This window comes from Antedon mediterranea, chromosome 10 (genome assembly GCF_964355755.1).
Source record: "Antedon mediterranea chromosome 10, ecAntMedi1.1, whole genome shotgun sequence".
NCBI classification, from domain to species: domain Eukaryota; kingdom Metazoa; phylum Echinodermata; class Crinoidea; order Comatulida; family Antedonidae; genus Antedon; species Antedon mediterranea.
The window spans coordinates 21,951,923-21,973,540 of NC_092679.1; the positions used below are offsets into that span (position 1 = coordinate 21,951,923).

The 21,618-nt window shown below is 35.5% G+C and overlaps 3 protein-coding genes across 3 annotated transcripts in view; 1 reads left to right on the forward strand and 2 right to left on the reverse strand.

Moving 5' to 3' along the window:
* LOC140061003 (U3 small nucleolar RNA-associated protein 25 homolog) overlaps positions 1–6,237 on the forward strand; it is a 36,068-nt gene extending 29,831 nt beyond the window's left edge. The window contains exons 17-20 of the mRNA XM_072107390.1: positions 1,909–1,980; positions 2,163–2,287; positions 3,130–3,228; positions 5,049–6,237. Coding sequence (XP_071963491.1) covers positions 1,909–1,980; positions 2,163–2,287; positions 3,130–3,228; positions 5,049–5,280 — 528 coding nt within the window. The 3' untranslated portion in view covers positions 5,281–6,237. The remainder of the gene's footprint in view (positions 1–1,908; positions 1,981–2,162; positions 2,288–3,129; positions 3,229–5,048) is intronic.
* On the reverse strand, positions 5,637–12,948 carry LOC140061004 (alpha-2,8-sialyltransferase 8B-like). Its single transcript, XM_072107391.1, has 4 exons — positions 12,650–12,948; positions 7,080–7,283; positions 6,432–6,950; positions 5,637–5,895 (listed from the first exon to the last, which is right to left on the reverse strand). Exons 1-4 carry the CDS (start codon positions 12,745–12,747, stop codon positions 5,637–5,639), a joined length of 1,080 nt encoding a protein of 359 aa, XP_071963492.1. The 5' UTR covers positions 12,748–12,948.
* Positions 12,949–16,631: 3,683 nt separating this feature from the next.
* On the reverse strand, positions 16,632–19,780 carry LOC140061037 (alpha-2,8-sialyltransferase 8B-like). Its single transcript, XM_072107445.1, has 3 exons — positions 19,513–19,780; positions 18,183–18,698; positions 16,632–16,937 (listed from the first exon to the last, which is right to left on the reverse strand). The coding sequence occupies exons 1-3, from the start codon at positions 19,515–19,517 to the stop codon at positions 16,679–16,681; spliced, it is 780 nt and encodes a 259-aa protein (XP_071963546.1). The 5' UTR covers positions 19,518–19,780; the 3' UTR covers positions 16,632–16,678.
* Between the last annotated feature and the right edge of the window lie 1,838 nt (positions 19,781–21,618).

The window sequence follows — 21,618 nt, forward strand, 5'->3', positions numbered from 1 at the left end:
ATTACTGATTGTAAACTTATCCACAGTTTCCATCTTGGATCATTGCCAGAGGCTAGGCCAACGTGAAGCAAAGCCATTAAAAAGGGCAGCAATAGACAATAGTACTGTATCGTAGTCTATTACAATATAACAATTGATTTTTTTGCTTTGAGTCATATAGTTAATCAAAATTCATTATACTAGATGGTACGTTCGCTTCGCTCGCGTACCATCTAGGTCGTGCCCACAGATGGTTCTCGAATACATAATAATGTCAGCGTTAAAAAACTGATCTAGGTCGTGCCCACAGATGGTTCTCGAATACATAATAATGTCAGCGTTAAAAAACTGACGATTTCAAATGTACGTACAATAATACATGTCGTTTACACAGGAACGAATAAATAGACACTGACTTATGTACTCGACTAAAATTAGCACCCTGGGAATTACTTCCGAAAGAGAAACTTGTCAAAAAATGAGACCAATTGTTTAAGTCAAATTTAAACAAACTTAATTTGTGTTTTGTATGTAACATTATAGGATTGAGGGATGGGGAAGAGGATGGGTGCAAAGAGGAACAATTTTTAAATATATTCTTTATCCATTTAGTTTTCATGTTTTACAAATAATATACCACTAAACACAGTAAAACATTGCGATGTAATACTTTGTTGAAACTATCAGTATCACCGTCCTAGTAGATTGAAATAGCAGTACATGTAACGATACATCACTACGACGTGTATGTATGTTTATATAATGTAAAACAATTTGTGAAAACCACCTCTATTCGGGGAAAATCATAAATTCGATTTAATCGTCAATAAATATTAAATTTTCTAACTCAACTTAATTAGTAGGCCTAATGGTTTTCAATTGTTTCTTAGAGCCAAGTCATACTTAAGTTGTTTCCTACCCTACCCACCAAAGTTGTTTTGCGTTTAGGGCATATGATGCACAGTAGGCCTATCAGGCTCTACTATGGCTTTACAACGCTACTCATGCCAGTGAAGGAAGGGTGATGATATGGGTGGTTTAACTGCAATAATAAAGATTTGTACATACTATACGGCGACTGAAAACGCTAGCACTAGCTCATTATCCGTCTAAAAAAAATTATATCCAACCTCTGCAGCACAGATTGAAAAAAAAAATGGATCGAATTTCTGTTATGAGTATAAAGTACTTTCCTTTACGACGCCTAAGGGAATAGACACTTGTGGAGCGACACAGAGATTGGAATGTTCCATTCATCGCAAATCAATACATTTGTATAAACGTATATTAAATCTATCAAAAGAGTATTTTTTTAAGAAAATCGGCCTGTCTTCAACATTATGATACTGTACTCGAGCTGTTCAACCGGTTTTCAGCTATTAAAAACAATTATCGTAGGAGGAGATAGGAAAATGCGAAGCCTCCTCGCATTTTTGTGGCGGGTATTTTCCAAGATGGACATCCATTAGACAGTGTATACCACGATCGGAAAACACCCTTATTTGGGGCAAATCGTTGAACCTAAATTCGTTTTAATCGTCAATAACTAATTATCTAACATAATTTAATTAGTAAACAGGGTTACGTCAGGTGGTTAAAATCAGTACCGAAAGTACGAACCAACTTTACATACCATCGAGTAAAAATTATAAAAGTAAGGCGCGATTTACCGAATTTTGCCCTTACGTAAATTTATATATAGATTATTCACACATAGATTATTATTATTACCACCTTCGTCAAGGAGGTTATTGTGACCAACCTGGTTTATTTGTTTGTGTATTTGTTTGTCTGTTAGCAAGATTACATGTACAGCTACTAAATGGATTCTTGACAAATGTGCACCATTTAATTTTTCGTAGGTTTAGGACTTGAATCATGTTCATTTTTCACTCACACTCATAAGTAATTGTTTGCTTCATACTTAAGGTTTTCCATAAGTTAGAATGTAACTGCTACTCGGAAGATGCACAGAAAAGATTTGATTTCTTTATCAAAAAGGTAAAATTATTAATTAACACATTTCTGTGAAAGATGTATTGTCTCCCAAAAACATGAAAAATGAAGATTTATAAATCATAGTTTAAATAGGCCATTTTGCAGTTTTAATATTAGTTATTCACCCCAACCCCCCTCCCCCCCCCCTATTTCACTTATAAAAAGATTTTTGTTTATTAAATTAGGTACTGCCACAATATAGTGATGCTGTGATGGCAAGAACTCTAATATTTATCCCGTCATATTTTGATTTTGTGCGCGTACGTAACCACTTCAGGAAGAACGAGTTGAACTTTGCTCAGATATGCGAGTAAGTTATGAACAATGTTTTGTTCTAATTTTTTTTTCAAAAAATTAAATCGTTGATAAGTACTACATTAAAATATTTAAAGGCCGCACTTAATTGATTTTTTCTACTACACTAAAAGCTTTCTGTTTGTTCTCAATCTTTGGACAGATTAGATAACATTTTAATGTAGATATTCTGTAATCAGTTTCCGCTGAAATTGATATGCAATAAAACATAAGGTTGTTACGATTTTGTATCTGAAGGATATTCACATATTGAACTTTGTCTACACTATCAAACTAGTTTGACAAAACAAGTGTGATGTACCCAAATATGGTAGTGATATGTCCAAATATAGTAGTGATATGACATCATCCACATATGGGCACATCACATTTTGTTGTCACTTTATTTGTAAGTTGTATATTAAGGAAGCCGGCATTACTGCGATAAGTTAGTTAGTGTGTAAGGCACAAAAAGAAGAAAAACTCAAGTTTGAAAACCTTTTAATTTATTTTTCTCTTTGGTCTCGAAGAGTACATAAGAATGAATATATAAAAAATATAATTTTTACTGAGACACCCCTATTAAGGGACACTATGACCAACCTCTATTAAGGGAACACCACTTTTAAAGGAGGAATACTACAACGGACCTCTATTCAGGGGACACTTTTTTGTATCCTGATTATGTCCCCTTATGCCTGGTTCCCACTAGAGACGCAACACAAGGACGTAACGCAATGTAAGTGCGTTGAACAATTACAAGCGATGGATTATTCAAATTGTTGCTTATCATTGGTCAACACGCTTATGTCCTAGTGGGAACCAAGTTTTAATATAGTTCTACTTTATAACACTTAGGTATACAAGTCAACCAAACATTTCTAGAGCTCGTCACCACCTTGTGAAAGGAACAAGACATCTGTTGCTTTACACTGAACGCTTTCATTACTATCACAGGTAAATCATTAACTTTCTATAATAGGGAGTTTTCGATTTGCGACCTAAAGGTCAGGTCAATTTACATGTCACCAGTCGTTGCCTGGTCCTAGAAAAGATCAAATATGCGCAGAAACGTGCAAATATTTCTGCATGCGCGCATTGAATAAACATGACATTCTTTGGTCGTCGCAAATCAAAAGCTTCCTAATAATAAAAATTCGGTCAATAAACCATTTCATTATTTACCTCTTTGAAAAAGGATTTTTGTAAAAATTGTTTTGTTGAATGCCATTTTATTGTCACATAATAGTTATTCACACATTTGAATTTGCCAACAAATTATTTCCTGAAAAAATGTAATTGTAAAAAGAATCAGTCAACAACGTTTAATTTAATTTATTTTTGTTTATGAAAACTACAAAATTTAATTTTATTCATCTTTTATGTTTTGTGGCACAATTCATCTTTAATAAATATTAATATTATGCAAGTCTGTTGCTTCCAGTATATTCCTTTCGGTTTCCTTTTAGTACAGTAGTAGAAAATAATTTGTGACTATTGAGGCGTTTTAGAAAAATGTGTATCAGTAGAGTTGGCTGTAATAAATTCAAATGCGGAAATAATTGCATTACAATACCCCTATTATGAAATGTGTTTCATTGTTAATTATTGTACAGTCAACTCTCCCAATACCTTTGTGCTGATTTTTCCGGAAAGTCTGGTATTCAGAATGTGTTCTTATTGGATAATTTACATATACACATTGGATAAATGAATTTGGGACTTTTTGGAAGAGAAAAGTCTGGTTTTGGGAGAGTTTCTGTTTTTCAGAGAGTCTTGTATTGGGAGAGTTGACTGTACTAGTTTAGTACTGTAATTCATATATGTACAGTAACTGTATTGTGGAAGCATTTTAGTGATTTTTATTTTATAGAATCGCTATTAAAGGGACACCTTTAGGACAAAACAGGGTGTCTCTAACGAGAGGCACTTGACAAAAATAATATGACTAAAACAATATTAATATTATTAAACTAATTATTAAGTATCTTGAATTGTATTTAAAAAGATAAAATATAATGACAACCAAAAAGGCAAAGTTGTAAAATAAACATATCAATAACTTTGTAAGGAATTAAATTACAGTAAATAAATATTATAACTTCACTGACGAGATCTAAGATTGAAACAGTATTATATATAAATCCAAAGGCAAATTCCTGAAAAAACGACAATTCTGTTGGTATCAGTGGCTGGATCTCAATGGAGATACAAATAAATAAATTAAAATGATGTAAAATTAGTATTAAAATAAGTAAAATAGCCAGAAAAAAAAAATATATATATATATATATTTCTGTACATATGACATTAAGGATAAACTCTTCGGTTTTTTCCACTCCACTGTGTTTCCGAAGCCATAACTAAAATTATCAGTTAATTATTTTAACCAATCAGATAATTAATAAAAAGTGCACAGTTCAATCATTACCATATCGTAATAATAATTTGTTGTTCTGGAAAAAGGTTAACAATGATGGCAGTACAGTAATGGGATAATTATCTGATAATCTCAAGCAGGATCGGTTAAACCCCGTTTCCACAGAACCCCTATCATCAGTTAATCTTTGTATTGGATAATTATCTGTACATTTTTGGCTGTGGAAACCCAACCTTCGAGTAAGACTTCATATAGCATGTTATGTTTCAGTTAAGCCCCGTTTCCACTGAACCTCTATCAGTTAATTTTTGTATTGGATAATTATCTGTAACGTTTTGGCTGTGGAAACACAACCTTTGAGTAAGACTTCATATATCACGTTATGTTTCATTCACAGGTACAAGTTGAAAGGAGTTCGTCACATAGTTTTCTACCAGCTTCCAACTTATCCACAATTCTTTAGCGAACTTTGCAATATGATTGATAACCGATCAACAAACAATTTCAACTGTTCCATTATCTATTCAAAGTTCGATGCGCAACGATTAGCCGGTGTAGTAGGAACGGAACGTTGTTCGCGTATGTTGTCCTCTGATAAAGACACGCATCTGTTGGTGACTGGTACATGAATACAGTAGAAACTCCCGTATTCAGAGGACACCTCTATTAAGGGGACATTTTAACATGAAACGAATGATGGAAATATATGATTTAACACTGTGTATATGTTACCTCTATTAAGGGGACACTTTAACATGAAACGAATGATGGAAATATATGATTTAACACTGCGTATATCAATTGTGTTGCGTAAATTATATATGAATAATACTGTCAAATTATTGAAACAGTCCTCATATTTGGAACATGATGCTACGGCTAAAGTAACCCCTTTTCAGAAACATGTCTGTTATGGGGACACAAAGGTGTAGATATTCTACAATATTTTCACAAGAATTTTTAGTATAAATTAAAACTGGTTTCTTTAATAGTTACACCGATCTGTTACTAGTCTTACAACGCCATCTTTGTTCAATTGCGTCAGCGAAACATATTCCTGGGGCATCTTATGGTGACTATGGGTGTAGTTATATACCACTGTTTCGTAATAATGATGCTGTATAGGTCGGCCATGCGTGTCTTCGTAGAATGGAAAAAACCCATATAAACTGATTTTATCACAATAGTAATTCATAGCAGAAAACATATTTATACCACTGGAAGGAAGACGTAAATGCCACAACCTAAAATAAATGAAATTGAGTTTATTTATTACACCTTATTTATAGAGGGTGACCCTAAACAGCGTACAGTATGCTGACAATCAAGGGGGCCCTCTTGATGAGTGACAGTGGCTGTGTGTATACTAGTACACCGGGGTAAGCCCCTACTTGTCTCGAAAGATGTACTAGGTTCTTTAAAGTGCTCATGAGCCATAATAATACTGACAAAGTATGTGTTACTGTATATAAAACATGCAACGGTGGAGTAAAAAAGAAACGCCGTATTTGACATTATTTTTACTTTATGCTTATTTATATTGATAAACATTATAGAAAATGATACGAAAAGAAAAATAAAGAATTTTGGCTAATAATCGCTCTGATTGGAGAAGTCTTGTGAAGTGCGCGTTCGTGATGATAATGATGATGATGATATTGCGATACACATAGTGATTCAGCATTTCACATGTAACCCCTGGATAATACAGTACTACTGCATATAGTACTACATATAGTATAAACAAAACGAAAGATATGAAAGAATAAAACAAACTTACGTTTTTGACAACCTCATTGGCGATGAAAGTGAGTAACCGATCCTAATATTGTCAAATCCCAACTGCATACCAACCGCTTTCAGCGCAGCTGTACCGGTGCCACCTGCCCCCAAAGGGTACCACATAATTGTGTTTTTAAAAGTTCTAAACGTCTTCAGTTGATGACTGTCTAATACCATTCTTTTCCCTCCAAGACGTCGTTTGAGCTGAATCGCTGACGCACGATTAAACGCCATTATACTAGTTTTTTTACCGACATCACTTTCAAATCCTAAAATCCGTGCAGAGTTTGCGCGTACGACCAAATCATGTGCGTCGATTTCGCGTCCACATCCGCTATTTAGTAAAATCCCAGAATTTCCGATGATTGCGCATGTGTCGTGATGTTGCAGGAATTCCGTGCTATTCGCTTTTTTAAGTTGTGTAAGATTTGTGTCGAATTTCATATCTGTCAGCGATGTGTTATGTTTGTATACAATCAATGATAATTTTCCATCCATGTATTTTTTTATTTTTTCCCTTAGAAAAGACAAAACAAATTTAAAATGTATTACTTTAATTTAATCTAATAGAAGAATAAGTAGCATGCCGTGAGTTACCCTCCTCCCCTCCCCCCGCACACCCTCTTTTTTTAAAGCGGAAAGTTACCTCATATTTTCTACTGACGTCATGTTGATGTTGCTCCAGTCAATAAAAACATCCCCTGATGATGTTGGTGACGGTCTGGCTTTCGGTGTTGATGACCAGATGTTATGGTTTCTTTTAGAAGATGCCGGCGAAGCAGGTCGTAAGAATTGGCTATTGTTTTTATTAATTTTTAAAGAATATAGCATTCGATTCGTCGTATACAACCTATATAAAAATAAAAAAGAGATATAGCTAATTGTACATTGTTTAAAAAAAAAAATGTTCTGCCTCTCAGACGTCCCCGGGACTAAAAAGTCGGAATGTAGTCATTGCGAGAGACAAACTCAACTCCACTCTGTTAACTGGTTAAATAGAAAAAAAAAAACCATTTTCCATTAATGCAAATGGTGTGGGTAACTGCATAATTTATAATTGTTGTTTAGATACATGGGGAAAAGCCGCCCAACAAACGGAGGATGCTGGGCTCCGGAAATCAAAGGGTTTATCTGTGACTTCGACACGATTCCTGGTACTGTATAGTAAAGTTGGCATTTGTCGCAGCCAGACATAAGCTCAAAGGACTGTTACGAGTTCCTATCTTGGCACAGCGAGTTCAGTGTCCAGCGGCCTTGGTTAGACCACTGGAGCTTTCATGGTACTCAAATCCGTTCAAATACTGACGCTTACCCTCCGCGTAATACTAAATAGAGATGACAGAGATATTATAGTATTATATTGTATTATTATATATAGTATTATAGTTCACTATACTATCTCTATGGTAGAGAACCTATGGAACAGCACTAAGGTAGTTCCCGTTGAAGAATTATTGTTATCCGAAAGCTCGGTTCTTTCCTGTACCAGCTTTTTGCTTATTTTTAGTCTAGTCGCGTGCAACGCCACTCTACAGCTCACTGTGTCGGTTGGTCGGTCGGTATTAACACTAACTCAAATTTTAGCACGCGACTGCAGCCATATACATGGCCTCGTTCTCCATTGAGATCCAACCAATACTCGCAGAAATGTAAAAAATGTGTTTTTCCGGTAATTTGCCTTTAGCCGTATTGTATAATACAGCTGGTTCAATAATGGAATCAATCATAACTTAGATTTAAACGTTCCTTGATCAATGCCTATTGTTTGTGTTATTTACTATTTTATATATTTACATCAACATATGTTCTTCCTTGACATTGTAATTACATTCTATGTACACACGTCAAATTAACCTAAATAAAAGTAAAACACAGTAATTGATCATGAGCAAAACACTTTTCATTTGAATTGTATCTTCGATCGATCGAAATAATTTCAAGTGCTGCCTATCGGAGTAAAACACGCATCTATATATAAATTTACGTAAGGGCAACATTTGGTAAATCGCGCGTTATATAAACGTCATAGTGGTACTGTATCGTTGCATGTGCTTTACTATTTCAATCGACTATAACAGGGACAGTTTTAGTTTTTTGGACTCATTTTAAGACAAGTTTCTCCTTCGGAAGTAGGCCTAATTCCCAATGGGCTAATTTTAGTTGACTACATTAATCATCGTGTCTATTTATTCGTTTCTGAAAACGACAATGTATTTATAGTCCTGCGGTACGTACATTTGAAATCGCCAGTTTTTTTACGCTGAAATTACTAAATGTGTATTCGAGAATCATCTGTTGACACGACCTAGATGGTACGCGAGCGAACCATCTAGTAGTCTAAATTATAATATTACACTAGCTTTCTCCAGAACCGACGCCCTTGTGGGTGTCCAACCACCCTCCACACCGTGCTCCTAAATGAGTTGATGTGGGTACAGGTTTAATGGACGAGTACACCGGGGTAACCCCCCTGCTTGTCTCGAAAGATGCACTAGTTTATGAATAAATACACCTACACGGCCTTTATTTGGCCAATATACAATATCTAGATGTTTGCTTAGTTTTGTCAACGCTGGAGCGAATAAATTGATCTTTGTTGGCAAGAGTTTGGAAAGATCAGTTTAACAATGTAGACTAAGTTCAATAAACATTAGTCAGTCAGTTGACAAACTAGATGTTTGCTTAGTTTTGTCAACTCTAGAGCGAATCAAATGATCTTTGTGGGTAAGAGAGTTTGGGAAGATAGGTTTACTAATTTATAGAAGACCTTGATCAATACATTTATTTGGAAAGTACACCTTTACATCGTGTCTAGGCTTAGCTATGAATGAAGGTCACTAATCCGGATAGACCCTAAACTCATAGATTGAATTGTGTACATGGCTTCTTGTGTAGAAAAACAAATGGAAGAGGTTGTGAAATCTGAAAATCAGTGCTCAATCAAAGAAAAACAGTTTTTCCTGTCAGTCTATAATGATTCAATATACATGCTTTGAAGAAAAATAATGGCCTAAACACATTGAGCAACAACATTTTCTCTCATTTCACGAGTCTTTGCCTAACTCTCATCCAAAGTTTTCAGTGTCATTTATTATTATATTGCGCATAATAATAACACGTTTATGGGTTTTTATTTTTGGTTAAAAATTCACTCGTTACGTTTCACCGATCATTTCTGGCGTTTTCTAAACCCAATTAGCTTTATCAAGGAATCTACTCTACATTTTTGTCTCAGCAGTAGTGTATTGTCTGTAGATTGCAAAATACAAAAGGCGCACTTAGACATGCATGATTAACATTTCCTTATAATGGTATAGGTATTATTTAGACTTTTCTACTATTGTCTACGTTCACAAAGAATAGCCTCAGAAGGTTACGATTTTTACTAAACTGAAACTCTGAGAAAAATCTGATTGTGTTATTATAAGTCTGATTGTTATGTAAACAACGATTTTTTATATTGACTATATCTGTATATAATTCTTTCTATTTAAATGAATATTGGACAATAAATTGTTATTACAAATCGAAAAGTTGCTCACAGGGCCTATGTATTCATGAATGGTTTTAAAGATGTATTGTCCCCCAAAAACATGAAAAATGAAATTAAATCATACTTTGAATATGTTATTTTGTAGTTTTAATCAAGTTAATCACTTCTATAGAAAGAATAATGTTTTCACTTATAGATTGACAAAATAAATGGTTAAATTCAACCAATTTGACCATTTTTTGCTTTAAATTACAGTTTTTTCAGGTAAATACATTTTTTTTTCGATCCAATTTGTGGTTAAAGTGGATTCCTATTATATTACATTGAAATGACATATTGAACAAAATTTTTGTTAAGAATTATTTTTCCAGGGGACAATACATTTTTAAACGTAAACAATATACAGGTTGTAAAAAAAAATAATTTCACAATATTCTAAATAATGTTTCAGAACAGTATATATAATATTAATACTGCATGGATTCTACATCAACATGATCGAATAGGCCTATGCTACATGTCTCTCGTGTCTGAAATAAAGGACCCCAGGTACAAGGTTGTTGTGGGGATGGTGGGGCTGTGAGAAGTATACCAATTTTCTATTAGTTTAGCGGAAATAATTCCAATTTGTGTAATATACTTCGGGCTTTCGTCTATTTTCCTTTACACGCTATTAATTTTATTTCGTCTATCACCAAAAATATAAATAATCCGTCGTCGTGACCGTGACTAAATACGTTGTATGAAGTTCTTTTGACATACGTTTTGCCAGAGGAATCACTTTCGTAGTTTTACCAAGGTCGAATGTTAATATCGATGTCTGGGTTGGGCGAATTTAATGTTTCAACACTGTTTTATTTTCAGATAATCCGCAGCGATTGTTTAGTAATTCCATTTTTTTATGGATAATTGTGTTTGTAACGACAAATGCCTACATAATATACGAGTCGCATACATGATGATAAAGCGGCCCTCCGGCAGCGAATTTGTTTTCGTAGGCCTAAAGTTGGGCACCCTGTAACGGTAGTCGTGTCGAGGGCCAAGACAATAACGACGGCACAAAATTATTCAAAATATAACCTTTATTCAATCAAAAGTAACATTATCAAACAATGTGAAAATGTAGTGATTCTGACTGATGTTAGTCTCAAGAATCAATACCCGAATTCTTAACTACAAAACATATATTTATATTAAGGGGACAGGAAGGATGACTAATCAAATGGTACCACATCCTGAATAACTTTCCTTGGAAGACCCACCTCAGGAATGTAGTGTTCCAAGTTAAGTAGGCATCTGGGAGAGTAAGTGGTGAATAGCCTGTGTGACTAATAGGGTTTGGTCCCACCATGTTACACGTACCCCTTATGTGAAAGATAGCCGGTGAATAGCCTGTGTGACTAATAGGGTTTGGTCCCACCATGTTACACGTACCCCTTATGTGAAAGATAGCCGGTGAATAGCCTGTGTGATAATAGGGTTTGGTCCCACCATGTTACACGTACCCCTTATGTGAAAGATAGCCGGTGAATAGGCTGTGTGACTAATATGGTTTGGTCCCACCATGTTACACGTACCCCTTATGTGAAAGATAGCCGGTGAATAGCCTGTGTGATAATAGGGTTTGGTCCCACCATGTTACACGTACCCCTTATGTGAAATATAGCCGGTGAATAGCCTGTGTGACAATAGGGTTTGGTCCCACCATGTTACACGTACCCCTTATGTGAAAGATAGCCGGTGAATAGCCTGTGTGATAATAGGGTTTGGTCCCACCATGTTACACGTACCCCTTATGTGAAAGATAGCCGGTGAAATAGCCTGTGTGATAATAGGGTTTGGTCCCACCATGTTACACGTACCCCTTATGTGAAAGATAGCCGCGAAGTACTTGCAGAACTAAACCCAACCCTCTAAATAATCTCTCTCACTATAAAGTAAAAGTTGCTCATGGGATTCGAACCCCATACATCGTAAAGTCCATAGGGCCTAATCTTATTTCTTTCGACTAAACAGACGGCTAGACAGAACCCGCAGTTGTTATATAAATTCTTACGTCACAACTTATGGATATGACTAATGAATATTCATGTTTAATTTGTGACGTTTCATGAGGGGTCCCCCCCCCCCCAACTTATGTACGAAAAGGAATATACCCCCTCCCCCCTCCGGCACTATTTATTTTATACTCAAAAGTCTAGTCTATTCCACACCCGGTTTCGTCAGGTATACATTCCTGACATTGGCAGCGCGCGCGTCTGATCTTCGACGATCTAAAATGATCGCTTCCGTCGTCTGTGTTTTTATTGGCACAAACGTATTACTATTACAGGCCTACAGTAGGCCTACCTCCATAAAATAAGAGCTAAACATTATTGGATTGATTTATTGATAGCCTTGGTTGTGGCACCCCTCTAAATTCCGGAAATTAAAATCCAAAATATAAGACATTATTTCAAGTTCTGCTCGTTATTGCGCATAATATTTAGGCCCTATGGCCCCCCCCCCATCTCACGCACCCCTACTTCAAAACCCTAAACACTGGACGACCATCTAATTAAATTATTTGACACTAAAGGTATAATTGCATGGTTTAATAACGTGCATAAAACACACCTGTGATCGATACATTATCATATGGAAAGAGATTTAGACCCCAATATAATCATGTAAATCTGTATGTGAAGGACACACTTCTCCACGGGCTTGGCCCGACTACTTACCATTTTCTGGAAGACATGTATTGGAACGTAAGTCCAGAAATTAATAAAACGTATATGATGCCAAGCACAACATACGCAGGTTTTAATTTAGCCATCATAATATACAGTATAGGCTTATACTACCGGGTAAAAACTTCAGCAAAGCAATACTCGACATTCTATAGTCCAGTGCATTTCTTTTCAAAGTGCTAACAACCAATGACAAGCATCTCTCTTCTTTTGTCGTCACTAATCACATTGCATTGTTTCACGTCTGACTCTTGAAGTGTAAATGATCTTATCATAATTGTTTTGGGCGAAAACCCCCTGCAACTCGCGCAAGGACGTTTTGAGCGTAAAGCGTGGTTCCCACTAGCGACGCAACACAAGGACGTAACGCAACGCAAGTGAATTGACCAATCACAAGCGATGGCTTATTCGCTTGTGATTGCTAACTGTCTATAACCATGGAGTAAAGAATAAGAGGAGACACAACTTGAATAGTTCAGTCAGTTCATCGTGTTTACCGCTTGCTTAAGGCTATGCTTGTAATGAGTATTTAAGGAGGTGCTAAACACTGCCGTTACGTAACCCAATTAGCAAAGAGTACAATGTTTACTGCCCGCGGTCAATTTTGGTGTTAGTACACATGCGTATTAGGACGTCACAATACTCTTGCTAGGCGATGTGCGTTCAAGCGTGAAAGGTGTACTATATACTGTTTGTAGACCTACTGAACTTGTATTCCGACCTTGTTTATTAATTTTTATTAAAAAGCAGCGCTATATATATATTCTACTGGGTATCTTTTATTAATAAATTAATAATACGAGTTTTATACGGCACCAATAAAGGAATTATATTTATATGGTTTACTGTGTACTAAATGTTGGTAATTTCTCCAGACAACTTATCATGAATCCCCGGCATGAATCATGATGAATAAATGGGTTTAATAAGGACCAGTGGTGGTGCCAGCGGGGGGGGGGGGGGTTACGGGGGCTGTACCCCTCGTCGTCTCCCCACCTCCCCTCTTCCCCGTCTGGGAAACGCGAGTACTTTTCGTCGGGGAATATAATATACAGTAAAAATCATTCGCGTTCACTTCGTATAACTTCAGCGCCTAGAAAAACCACGACGTTCCATTTTTTTTAGTACCTGTACTGTACGTTGCTTGGTGGAGCGGAGAGCTATTGCACTTTGCATGCATTATTGCCAGCGATCTAATAAACAATGAATAGGTACGCACTTGTCTGGCGGTTCCCCTTTGTACGAATTGTTTAACATTGGACCTGCTCCATTGCGGTCCATTGCGGTTTACGTGTGATATCATGTTCCATCCAGGGACCAGAATGTGTACTGTGTACTAGTTACTTTCCAGGCGAAGTTTACAGCCGCATCAGTCGTGATCGACGTACGCAATACAGCAAAAGGGTACGAATAATGTTGGCGATCTATTGTTCGTATGTCCGATTTTTAAATTTTACGATTAACCGCTATGTACCGAACTGTACATAATCCTTTTAAACAATGGCTTATAATTACAAAAGAGCATAGACTATATTTGTAATTGAATTTTTAACCAACACATATCATTTGTAGTTGTTGTTATGGGTTGATACTAAACGAATATTCTCGTAGTACCGTACCATTTTATACCATATTATATAATATTATAATAACGACCAACCGAAAACTAAAACTAATTGATTAATTTCTTCTTTAATAAAATATTACTACTATTTGTTTTCTAACGTTATTACAATTATTAATATATTAATATAGACCTACATAAAAAAAACCTATTATTATTATTGATATTGTTTATTGTTACTATAGGCGCGCCTATGCCTGAACCTATTAGGCCTACCGGTTACGGTATGCACTAAATATGTCCATCATTATGGGATTAAATATTATCCTTATTTAGGCTATTTATTAAATAATAATATATTACGAACTACTAGGCCTATGTGTAGCCACAAATCGTTAAACGATATATAATTTAAGTCCTACAATTTCACTGAACTCTAAGTATGTGATCGTAAAAATCATATATTTTATTATTAATATCATAAATAATTTAATTATACAATATCAGACTAAAATAGAAGAATGTTAGTTTTGCTAAACAGTCATAATATAGACTGAAACATAAATTAAATGTCATATACAGTAATAAAAATAAGAAATTGTGTCGTTGGAATTCTACTATACGTATATTTTTGAATATTCATGAGAACAAATTATATAATTTTTTTCATGCGCGCATTTGCGCGCACTAAAATGTGATTTTAAAATAAGTTGGAGTCTTTAATATGCTACAAAATGCACTAGGGTTCGTAAATTAAAAAGTTGCTTAAACGGTAAAATTTCGATTTACCAAATGATACGTCTATGGCTTGATAAAAAATATGATTAATTTGTTAGCTGGTATAAAAACTGCGATATCTCCGTGAAAATTTACTCGATTTTTAAACGGTTTTTTCGAGAAAAAAGCTCAAAGAACAATGAACAACTGCACAAAGGTCATGCTTCACTATGATGTATTAGAAACTACTGCGCAGCCTCTGTTTACTTTTTTTGTCATCGATGTCATGCCTGGCTTCTTCCTTAATTAGGGTGTTACGTAATCAGAGTCGACTCTGCAGCGAGCTGCACGGGTAAACAGGATGTTCTTCAAAGGATCGTTATGGGAAGTTTATTACCCTATGCTTAAGCACTACCGCACAGCGTGATACTAATTGGATTAACTGGATAGCTAGGCCGTGTTGTGCCTCCTCTTATTCTTTACTCCATGCTATAACTTCGCTTGTCATTGGTTAAAACGCTTGCGTTGCGTTTACGTCATTGCGTTACGTTCTAGTGGGAACCAAGCTTAACATAAGTGAGTTGCGTCTCTGGAGGAACCAAAGTTACCTATACGTTTATGTGTCCATATATGGATATGATGACGTCACATCACTACCATATTTAGGCATATCACTACCATATTTGGGCACATCACACTTGTTTGTCAAACTAGTTTGATAGTGTAGACAGAGCTTTAGACTTTTTAACCATTACTTTACAAACATTGAATAAACGTTATATCATTTGTATGTTGCGTGTTATTTTTAACGTTTAGGTATAAGTTTTAGGTATAAACGACATTTACATGTTCAGACCTAACTTGGAAAAAACTATCAGGAGTTTACGAAATTATATCCAAACTATAGGGGGCGTTAATAAACATCAAATTATAGAGGGCGCTATTTAAAAATTAAAGGCAGAGCCATATATAAAGAGTTACGATATTGAAGATTAGAAGCCATTTTTGTGTCAAAGAATTTGCACGTCTCTTTATATATGGCTCTGATTAAAGGTATCGGTATAAATAATAGTGGGCGTAAACTTGGGAATGTCACTGGCGTGCCAAAGCCGGAAAATACGATGCCAGCTCATTATTTCAATAATACAAGAATTTATTACAAACCTATCTTGCAGACCTATATTTAGTATATTTTTCTTTATCAAGAGTAAGAGCTATAAGAATTATCAGGATTTGTTTTGTTTATCCAAAATAACGGGTCGAAATTGCATTTTTCGCCAGATCGGGAGATGACTTTATTTGACTTATAAATTATCGGAAGACTCTCGTCAATATCGGGGGAGTTTGTAGGTCTGCATGTTAACCGTTAGTTTTAAAACCTACTTCCAACGTCGATACGTTTGTATTTTAACTATTTTATGGGAAACGTTAAAATCAACGTTCTATAACAGTTATTGCATACCAATCGTTGTTGTACAAACGACTTGCTCCAAGTCTGTATTTATTGTCTTTTTTATGTCATTTCTACACGTCGTCGTTTTGATTTTTGTCCGAGTATCCAAACTCAAGTAATACACGTATGAAACGTCATATGTGCAAAATTGTTTATATTTTTTCACTTTTATTTTTTTTTCACTTGCGTTGCGTTACGTCCTTGTGTTGCGTCGCTAGTGGGAACCACACTTAATGTACATAATAATAGGGGCGTTACTCGCTTATAAGAAATTGGTTTCTGTAATCTAATAATTACATTGATCTGTTACTAGTCTTAATACACCATCTTTGTTCAATTGCGTCAGCGAAACATATTCCTGAGGCATACTGTGTCTGCTATCAGTGTAGTTATATTTCACTGTTTCGTAATAATGATGCCGAATAGGTCGACCATGCGTGTCTTTGTAGAATGGAAAAAACCCATATAAACTGATTTTATCACAATAATAATTCATAGCAGAAAACATATTTAGACCGCTGGAGGGAAGTCGTAAACGCCACAACCTAAAAAAAAAAAGAAAATTTAAAAGTAGTAAAAATACTGAGAAATGATTGTTACGTACAATTGAACTCTCGTCACTCTGAAGAGTACCGGTAAAGTTTGGTTTCTCGCAAGAACGTAAGCCGCACCGGAAGCGAATTGATCAATCACAAGAAACGGTTCGAATAATCCATCGCTTGGATTGGCCAATTTGCTTGCGTTCCGGCTTACGTCAGATTGCGTTGCGTTGTAGACTAGACTAGACACTAGAACGTAACGCAAGGACGTAAACGCAATGCAAGCGTTTTAACCAATGACAAGCGAAGTTATAGACAGTTAGCAATCACAAGCGAATAAGCCATCGCTTGTGATTGGTCAATTCACTTGCGTTGCGTTACGTCCTTGTGTTGCGTCGCTAGTGGGAACCACGCTTTAGATCCGCGAAAACGCAACATTATGTTATGCACATATGGGGAAATATTATAAGATGTCTATCATCCTGACCTGACATATAATTGTGTATACTCACGAAATATGTCTAATTTCTGTCATATCAAAGCAATCTAACAACATAATGCTGAACTCCGGAGATCAAAGTGGTTATCTGTGGCTGCGAGACGATCAGCGCGCGCTGCGAGGAATATGTACATAGTCACAGCAGTGTTGGTATTTGTCGCTGCCAGACATAAGATCAAAGGACTGTTACGAGTTCTTATCTCGACAAAGTAAGTTCAGTATTAAATATCTTTTTATTGGTCATATATTTTTATTAGTCATATTATACAGTAGTCTAAACGGTGTACCAGATATTATCAGTGCTGTATTTCCATATACTATAATATTGATAAAGACGATAATAAGATATTATCTTATCAATATTCTTTAAAAGAATATTTGGTATGATACATGTGATATGATATTACCAACTATTCCTGGGCAAATCGAGATACAGTATGGGTTGGTATAAACTGTAGGTAGGCCCTATAGTGGTAGCATATTGAAAATTTATTTTTTTGACATGAGATGTCATCAAAGTAAAATGGCCGTATCCGAAGAACATTTTAAGAGAAAACTGGTTAAAAAAAATCATGTTTTAAAGATCCAGGCGACCACATGATGATGATGACGTCAGGTGATTGAAACATGCGATGTTGAGTTTAGCCTATGCTACCAAATATTGAAAGAAAGACTGGGAGAAAATAATGACATATATTAGAAACTAAACTTAATTTCCAAAAGGTTTCTTAAAAAAGGTTTAACCAACTTACTCTTTCGACAAATCCATCGGCGTTGAAATTGAGTAAGCGATCCTAAAATTGACAAACCCCAACTTCATACCAACCGCTTTTAGCGCACTTGTTTCTTTGCCACCTGCCCCCAAAGGGTACCATGCAATTGTGTTGTTAAAAGTTCTAAACATCTTTAATAGACCACGATCGACTATTTTTCTCCCTCCAATTCGTTGTTTGAGTAGACGCATAGACGCTTGATTAAACGCCATTATACTAGTTTTTTTACCGACATCATTTTCAAATCCTAAAATCCTTGCACAGTTTGCGCGTACGACCAAATCATGTGCGTCGATTTCGCGTCCACATCCGCTATTTAGTAAAATCCCAGAATTTCCGATGATTGCGCATGTGTCGTGATGTTGCAGGAATTCCGTTGTATTCGCTTTTTTAAGTTTGTTAAGGTTTCTGTTGAATATCATGTACTTCGCGGGTGTGTTGTGTTTGTATATGATTAGTGATAATTTTCCATCGATGTGCTTGCTAATGTTTTGCCTTTGAAAACAAAGAGTCATACAAAAGATTAGTTACAGTATTATATATTATTAAAAAATGTATTTTTATATGGTTTACTACGGCAGCTTCTAAGTGCCATCCATTTGGCGACTTGTCAAGATAATTTATCAAGTCGACATAAATACGACTATTATGTCGACATAGTGACCATTTTGTCGTCATGGCGAGATACATTATCATGCCAAGTTGACTTCACAAAAATTGACAAGTGGGTGACACTTAGAAGCTTCCGTAGTTTACTGTATAAATCATACGCTATTATGGAACTAATCAAATTATTCATGGTTTATTTCAAATTAGTAATTAATATAACAATAAACACAGTATTTTACTTTTGGCAACTCTCTGGTTTGGAATTTATTTCGGTATTTTAAACCTACATCAATCCATTCAGCAAATTGAAAACAAAAGTAGGCCTAATTTTAAGAAAAATGTTAAATCATATTTTTTTTCAACCAAATAACTATAAGTCAATCATAGTCTGTTTTATATATATTATTGTTTTTGTTATATTTACGTGTTTAATGCAATAATTTGTAACGTTTATATTTTTTATTGTAGATTATAAAAGGATCCCAATGGAAATAAGTTAATAAGCTTTATTGGTTATCATGGAAAATCTTTTATAATGGATTATTTGTAATGTCAGTAATTTATGTTTGTATGCATTTTTTATGATGATTTTCCTAATAAATTCAAAACAATAGGTTTAACGGGGCTTAATCTCATCATCTGATAACCTCTTCTTGATATCTGTTTATATAAGTATCCCTGTTTTAGAGCCGAAAGTTACCTCATATTTTGCAATTACGTCATGTTGATGTTTCTCCAGTCAATAACAACATCCCCTGGTGATTTTTGTGATGGTCTGGCTGTCGGTGTTGATGACGTCGTTGACCAGATGTTCTGGTGTCTTTTAGAAGATGTTTGCGAAGCAGTTCGTAAGAAGTAGCTATTGTTATTATATTGTAATGTTTTTAGTATTCGATTTTGAGTATACATCCTAGAGAAAAATAACAGAGAGATATATAATCTATTGTAGGTTGTTAAATAATATTTGCTATCTGGGTCCCGTGACTTAAAAGTTTAGTGTCAAGCGGGTCAAAATCAGACAAACGCAACAGCACCTGCAAACAAATTAATAAAACAAGGATTTAGAAGGGAAAACAATTGTCCGATTTCAAATGGTTATTGCATACTTTATAAAATGTTGTTATACAAAGAGAAAGTGCAAAGTGAGTGAGGTGAGCAGATGAAGTAGGTTTGATGACGTGGACCTTTCTTAAACCGAATGTCTATATTAAAACGCTTCTCAGTTTATAATAAACAAAGACGTCCCACTGACTATGCAGTGTACAATCATCGCCTGCAATACTTGATTTCACAGGCAGAGAGCGAAAGTTATAAACTTGCCTAGGTCCGTCTTAGCCCAACATGTTGTAGACAAACCATGACATTTTGGAAGCGTGACGGGAGGTGAAATTGATTTGTACACCGGAGTAACCCCCTACTAGTCTCGAAAGATGTACTTGGTTCTAGTGCACATGAGCCAGATGTGTGTACACTGGACCTACTATTTATAGTCCTTATCCGAGAAGACTCGTTCTACCACCAGAAGCATGGTGCGAGTGAGCTTCGAACCCTTGCCGATTTTGGCTGCGTATTACTGTTCCACTGTGTATGTGGGATATAAAATGTGTGTTCGTATAGGCCTAGGCCTAATTAATTGTGTGTTTTTAAATTCTTTTTGGGCTAAATTCTTTCCATTCAGACCATTATATTATGGATTAGATCTAATCTATGCGGCGGGGCCCCATCGGGGGCCCCATCGTCTTTTATGCTACTTACATTATTATTTGCCACACAGACTTACATGCGGCCAACCCTATAAGTAGGCCTACAAACACGAATCCGGTAAATAATTATGTTCATCATATTTTCCATATACAAAATACATCCCTATTAAGGAGAATATGGGTTTCGGTTTGGTCGTGATTTGACTCGTTCCTAAAGAAAGTTTCCCTTATGAGGTGTCAGCAACGTATAACCTCGATCATGGAGAAATATGTTGGGATAAAGCTCTGTCTACACAATCAAACATTATGAAACAAAAAAAATGTGATGTGCCCATTATATGGACATGATGATGTCATATCACTACCATATTTGGGTATATCACTACCATATTTGGGCACATCACACTTTTGTTGTTAAACTAGTTTGATGGTGTACACAGAGCTTATTAAATTTCTCTATGCCTCGATCAAATAAGTCTATTTAGTTAACATATGCTGGTTTTTTTTAAACTGGTATAATGTACCGCATTTTAACAACATGCCAAAAATACACTTTATGATTGGTCAGATCATAATGGATATACTAGTTTAGACTATAATATCATGTACAAATTTATATGGAGGACACACGGGCTTGGTCGGACTACTTACCATTTTCTGGAAGACATGTATTGGAACATAAATCCAGAAATGCATAAAACGTATATGATTGCCAGCATAACATAAGTAGGCTTGAGTTTTTTCATCGTCGTCACTATCTAATCGCTTTAATTTTACTGGCTCTCAATACCAATGCTCTTTTCGGCGGAACGGGCCACGTAACAGATTTTTTACCAGGATTCGATTAGTCGTCCGGAGGAGATAACGATTATTAAACCATTTATTTTTCTTTCTAACTAGCTAGTGTAGCACTACAGCTGACTTGAAGAAGCTGACGTGTGATAATGCAACAATATAGGCGAGGCCTACAAAGTTTGTTTTTTTTATTTAATGGCTTTTTTTGCTCCACATCATCATTAAACAAAAAACTCGCCTATAGAACTTAATCAAGCAAAGCATTCTTTTGTGAAGAATTGTATTCATTTGGTCCCTGATTTGTATGG

Excerpts from the sequence above, each read along its gene's own strand:
- LOC140061004 (XM_072107391.1), bottom strand. The coding sequence starts at position 12,747 with ATGATGGCTAAATTAAAACCTGCGTATGTTGTGCTTGGCATCATATAC. Across the intron at positions 7,284-12,649 it reads TACATGTCTTCCAGAAAATG|GTTGTATACGACGAATCGAA; the intron begins GTAAGTAGTCGG and ends ATTTTTATATAG. Across the intron at positions 5,896-6,431 it reads CCAATGAGGTTGTCAAAAAC|GTTGTGGCATTTACGTCTTC; the intron begins GTAAGTTTGTTT and ends CATTTATTTTAG.
- LOC140061037 (XM_072107445.1), bottom strand. Across the intron at positions 16,938-18,182 it reads CCGATGGATTTGTCGAAAGA|GTTGTGGCGTTTACGACTTC; the intron begins GTAAGTTGGTTA and ends TTTTTTTTTTAG.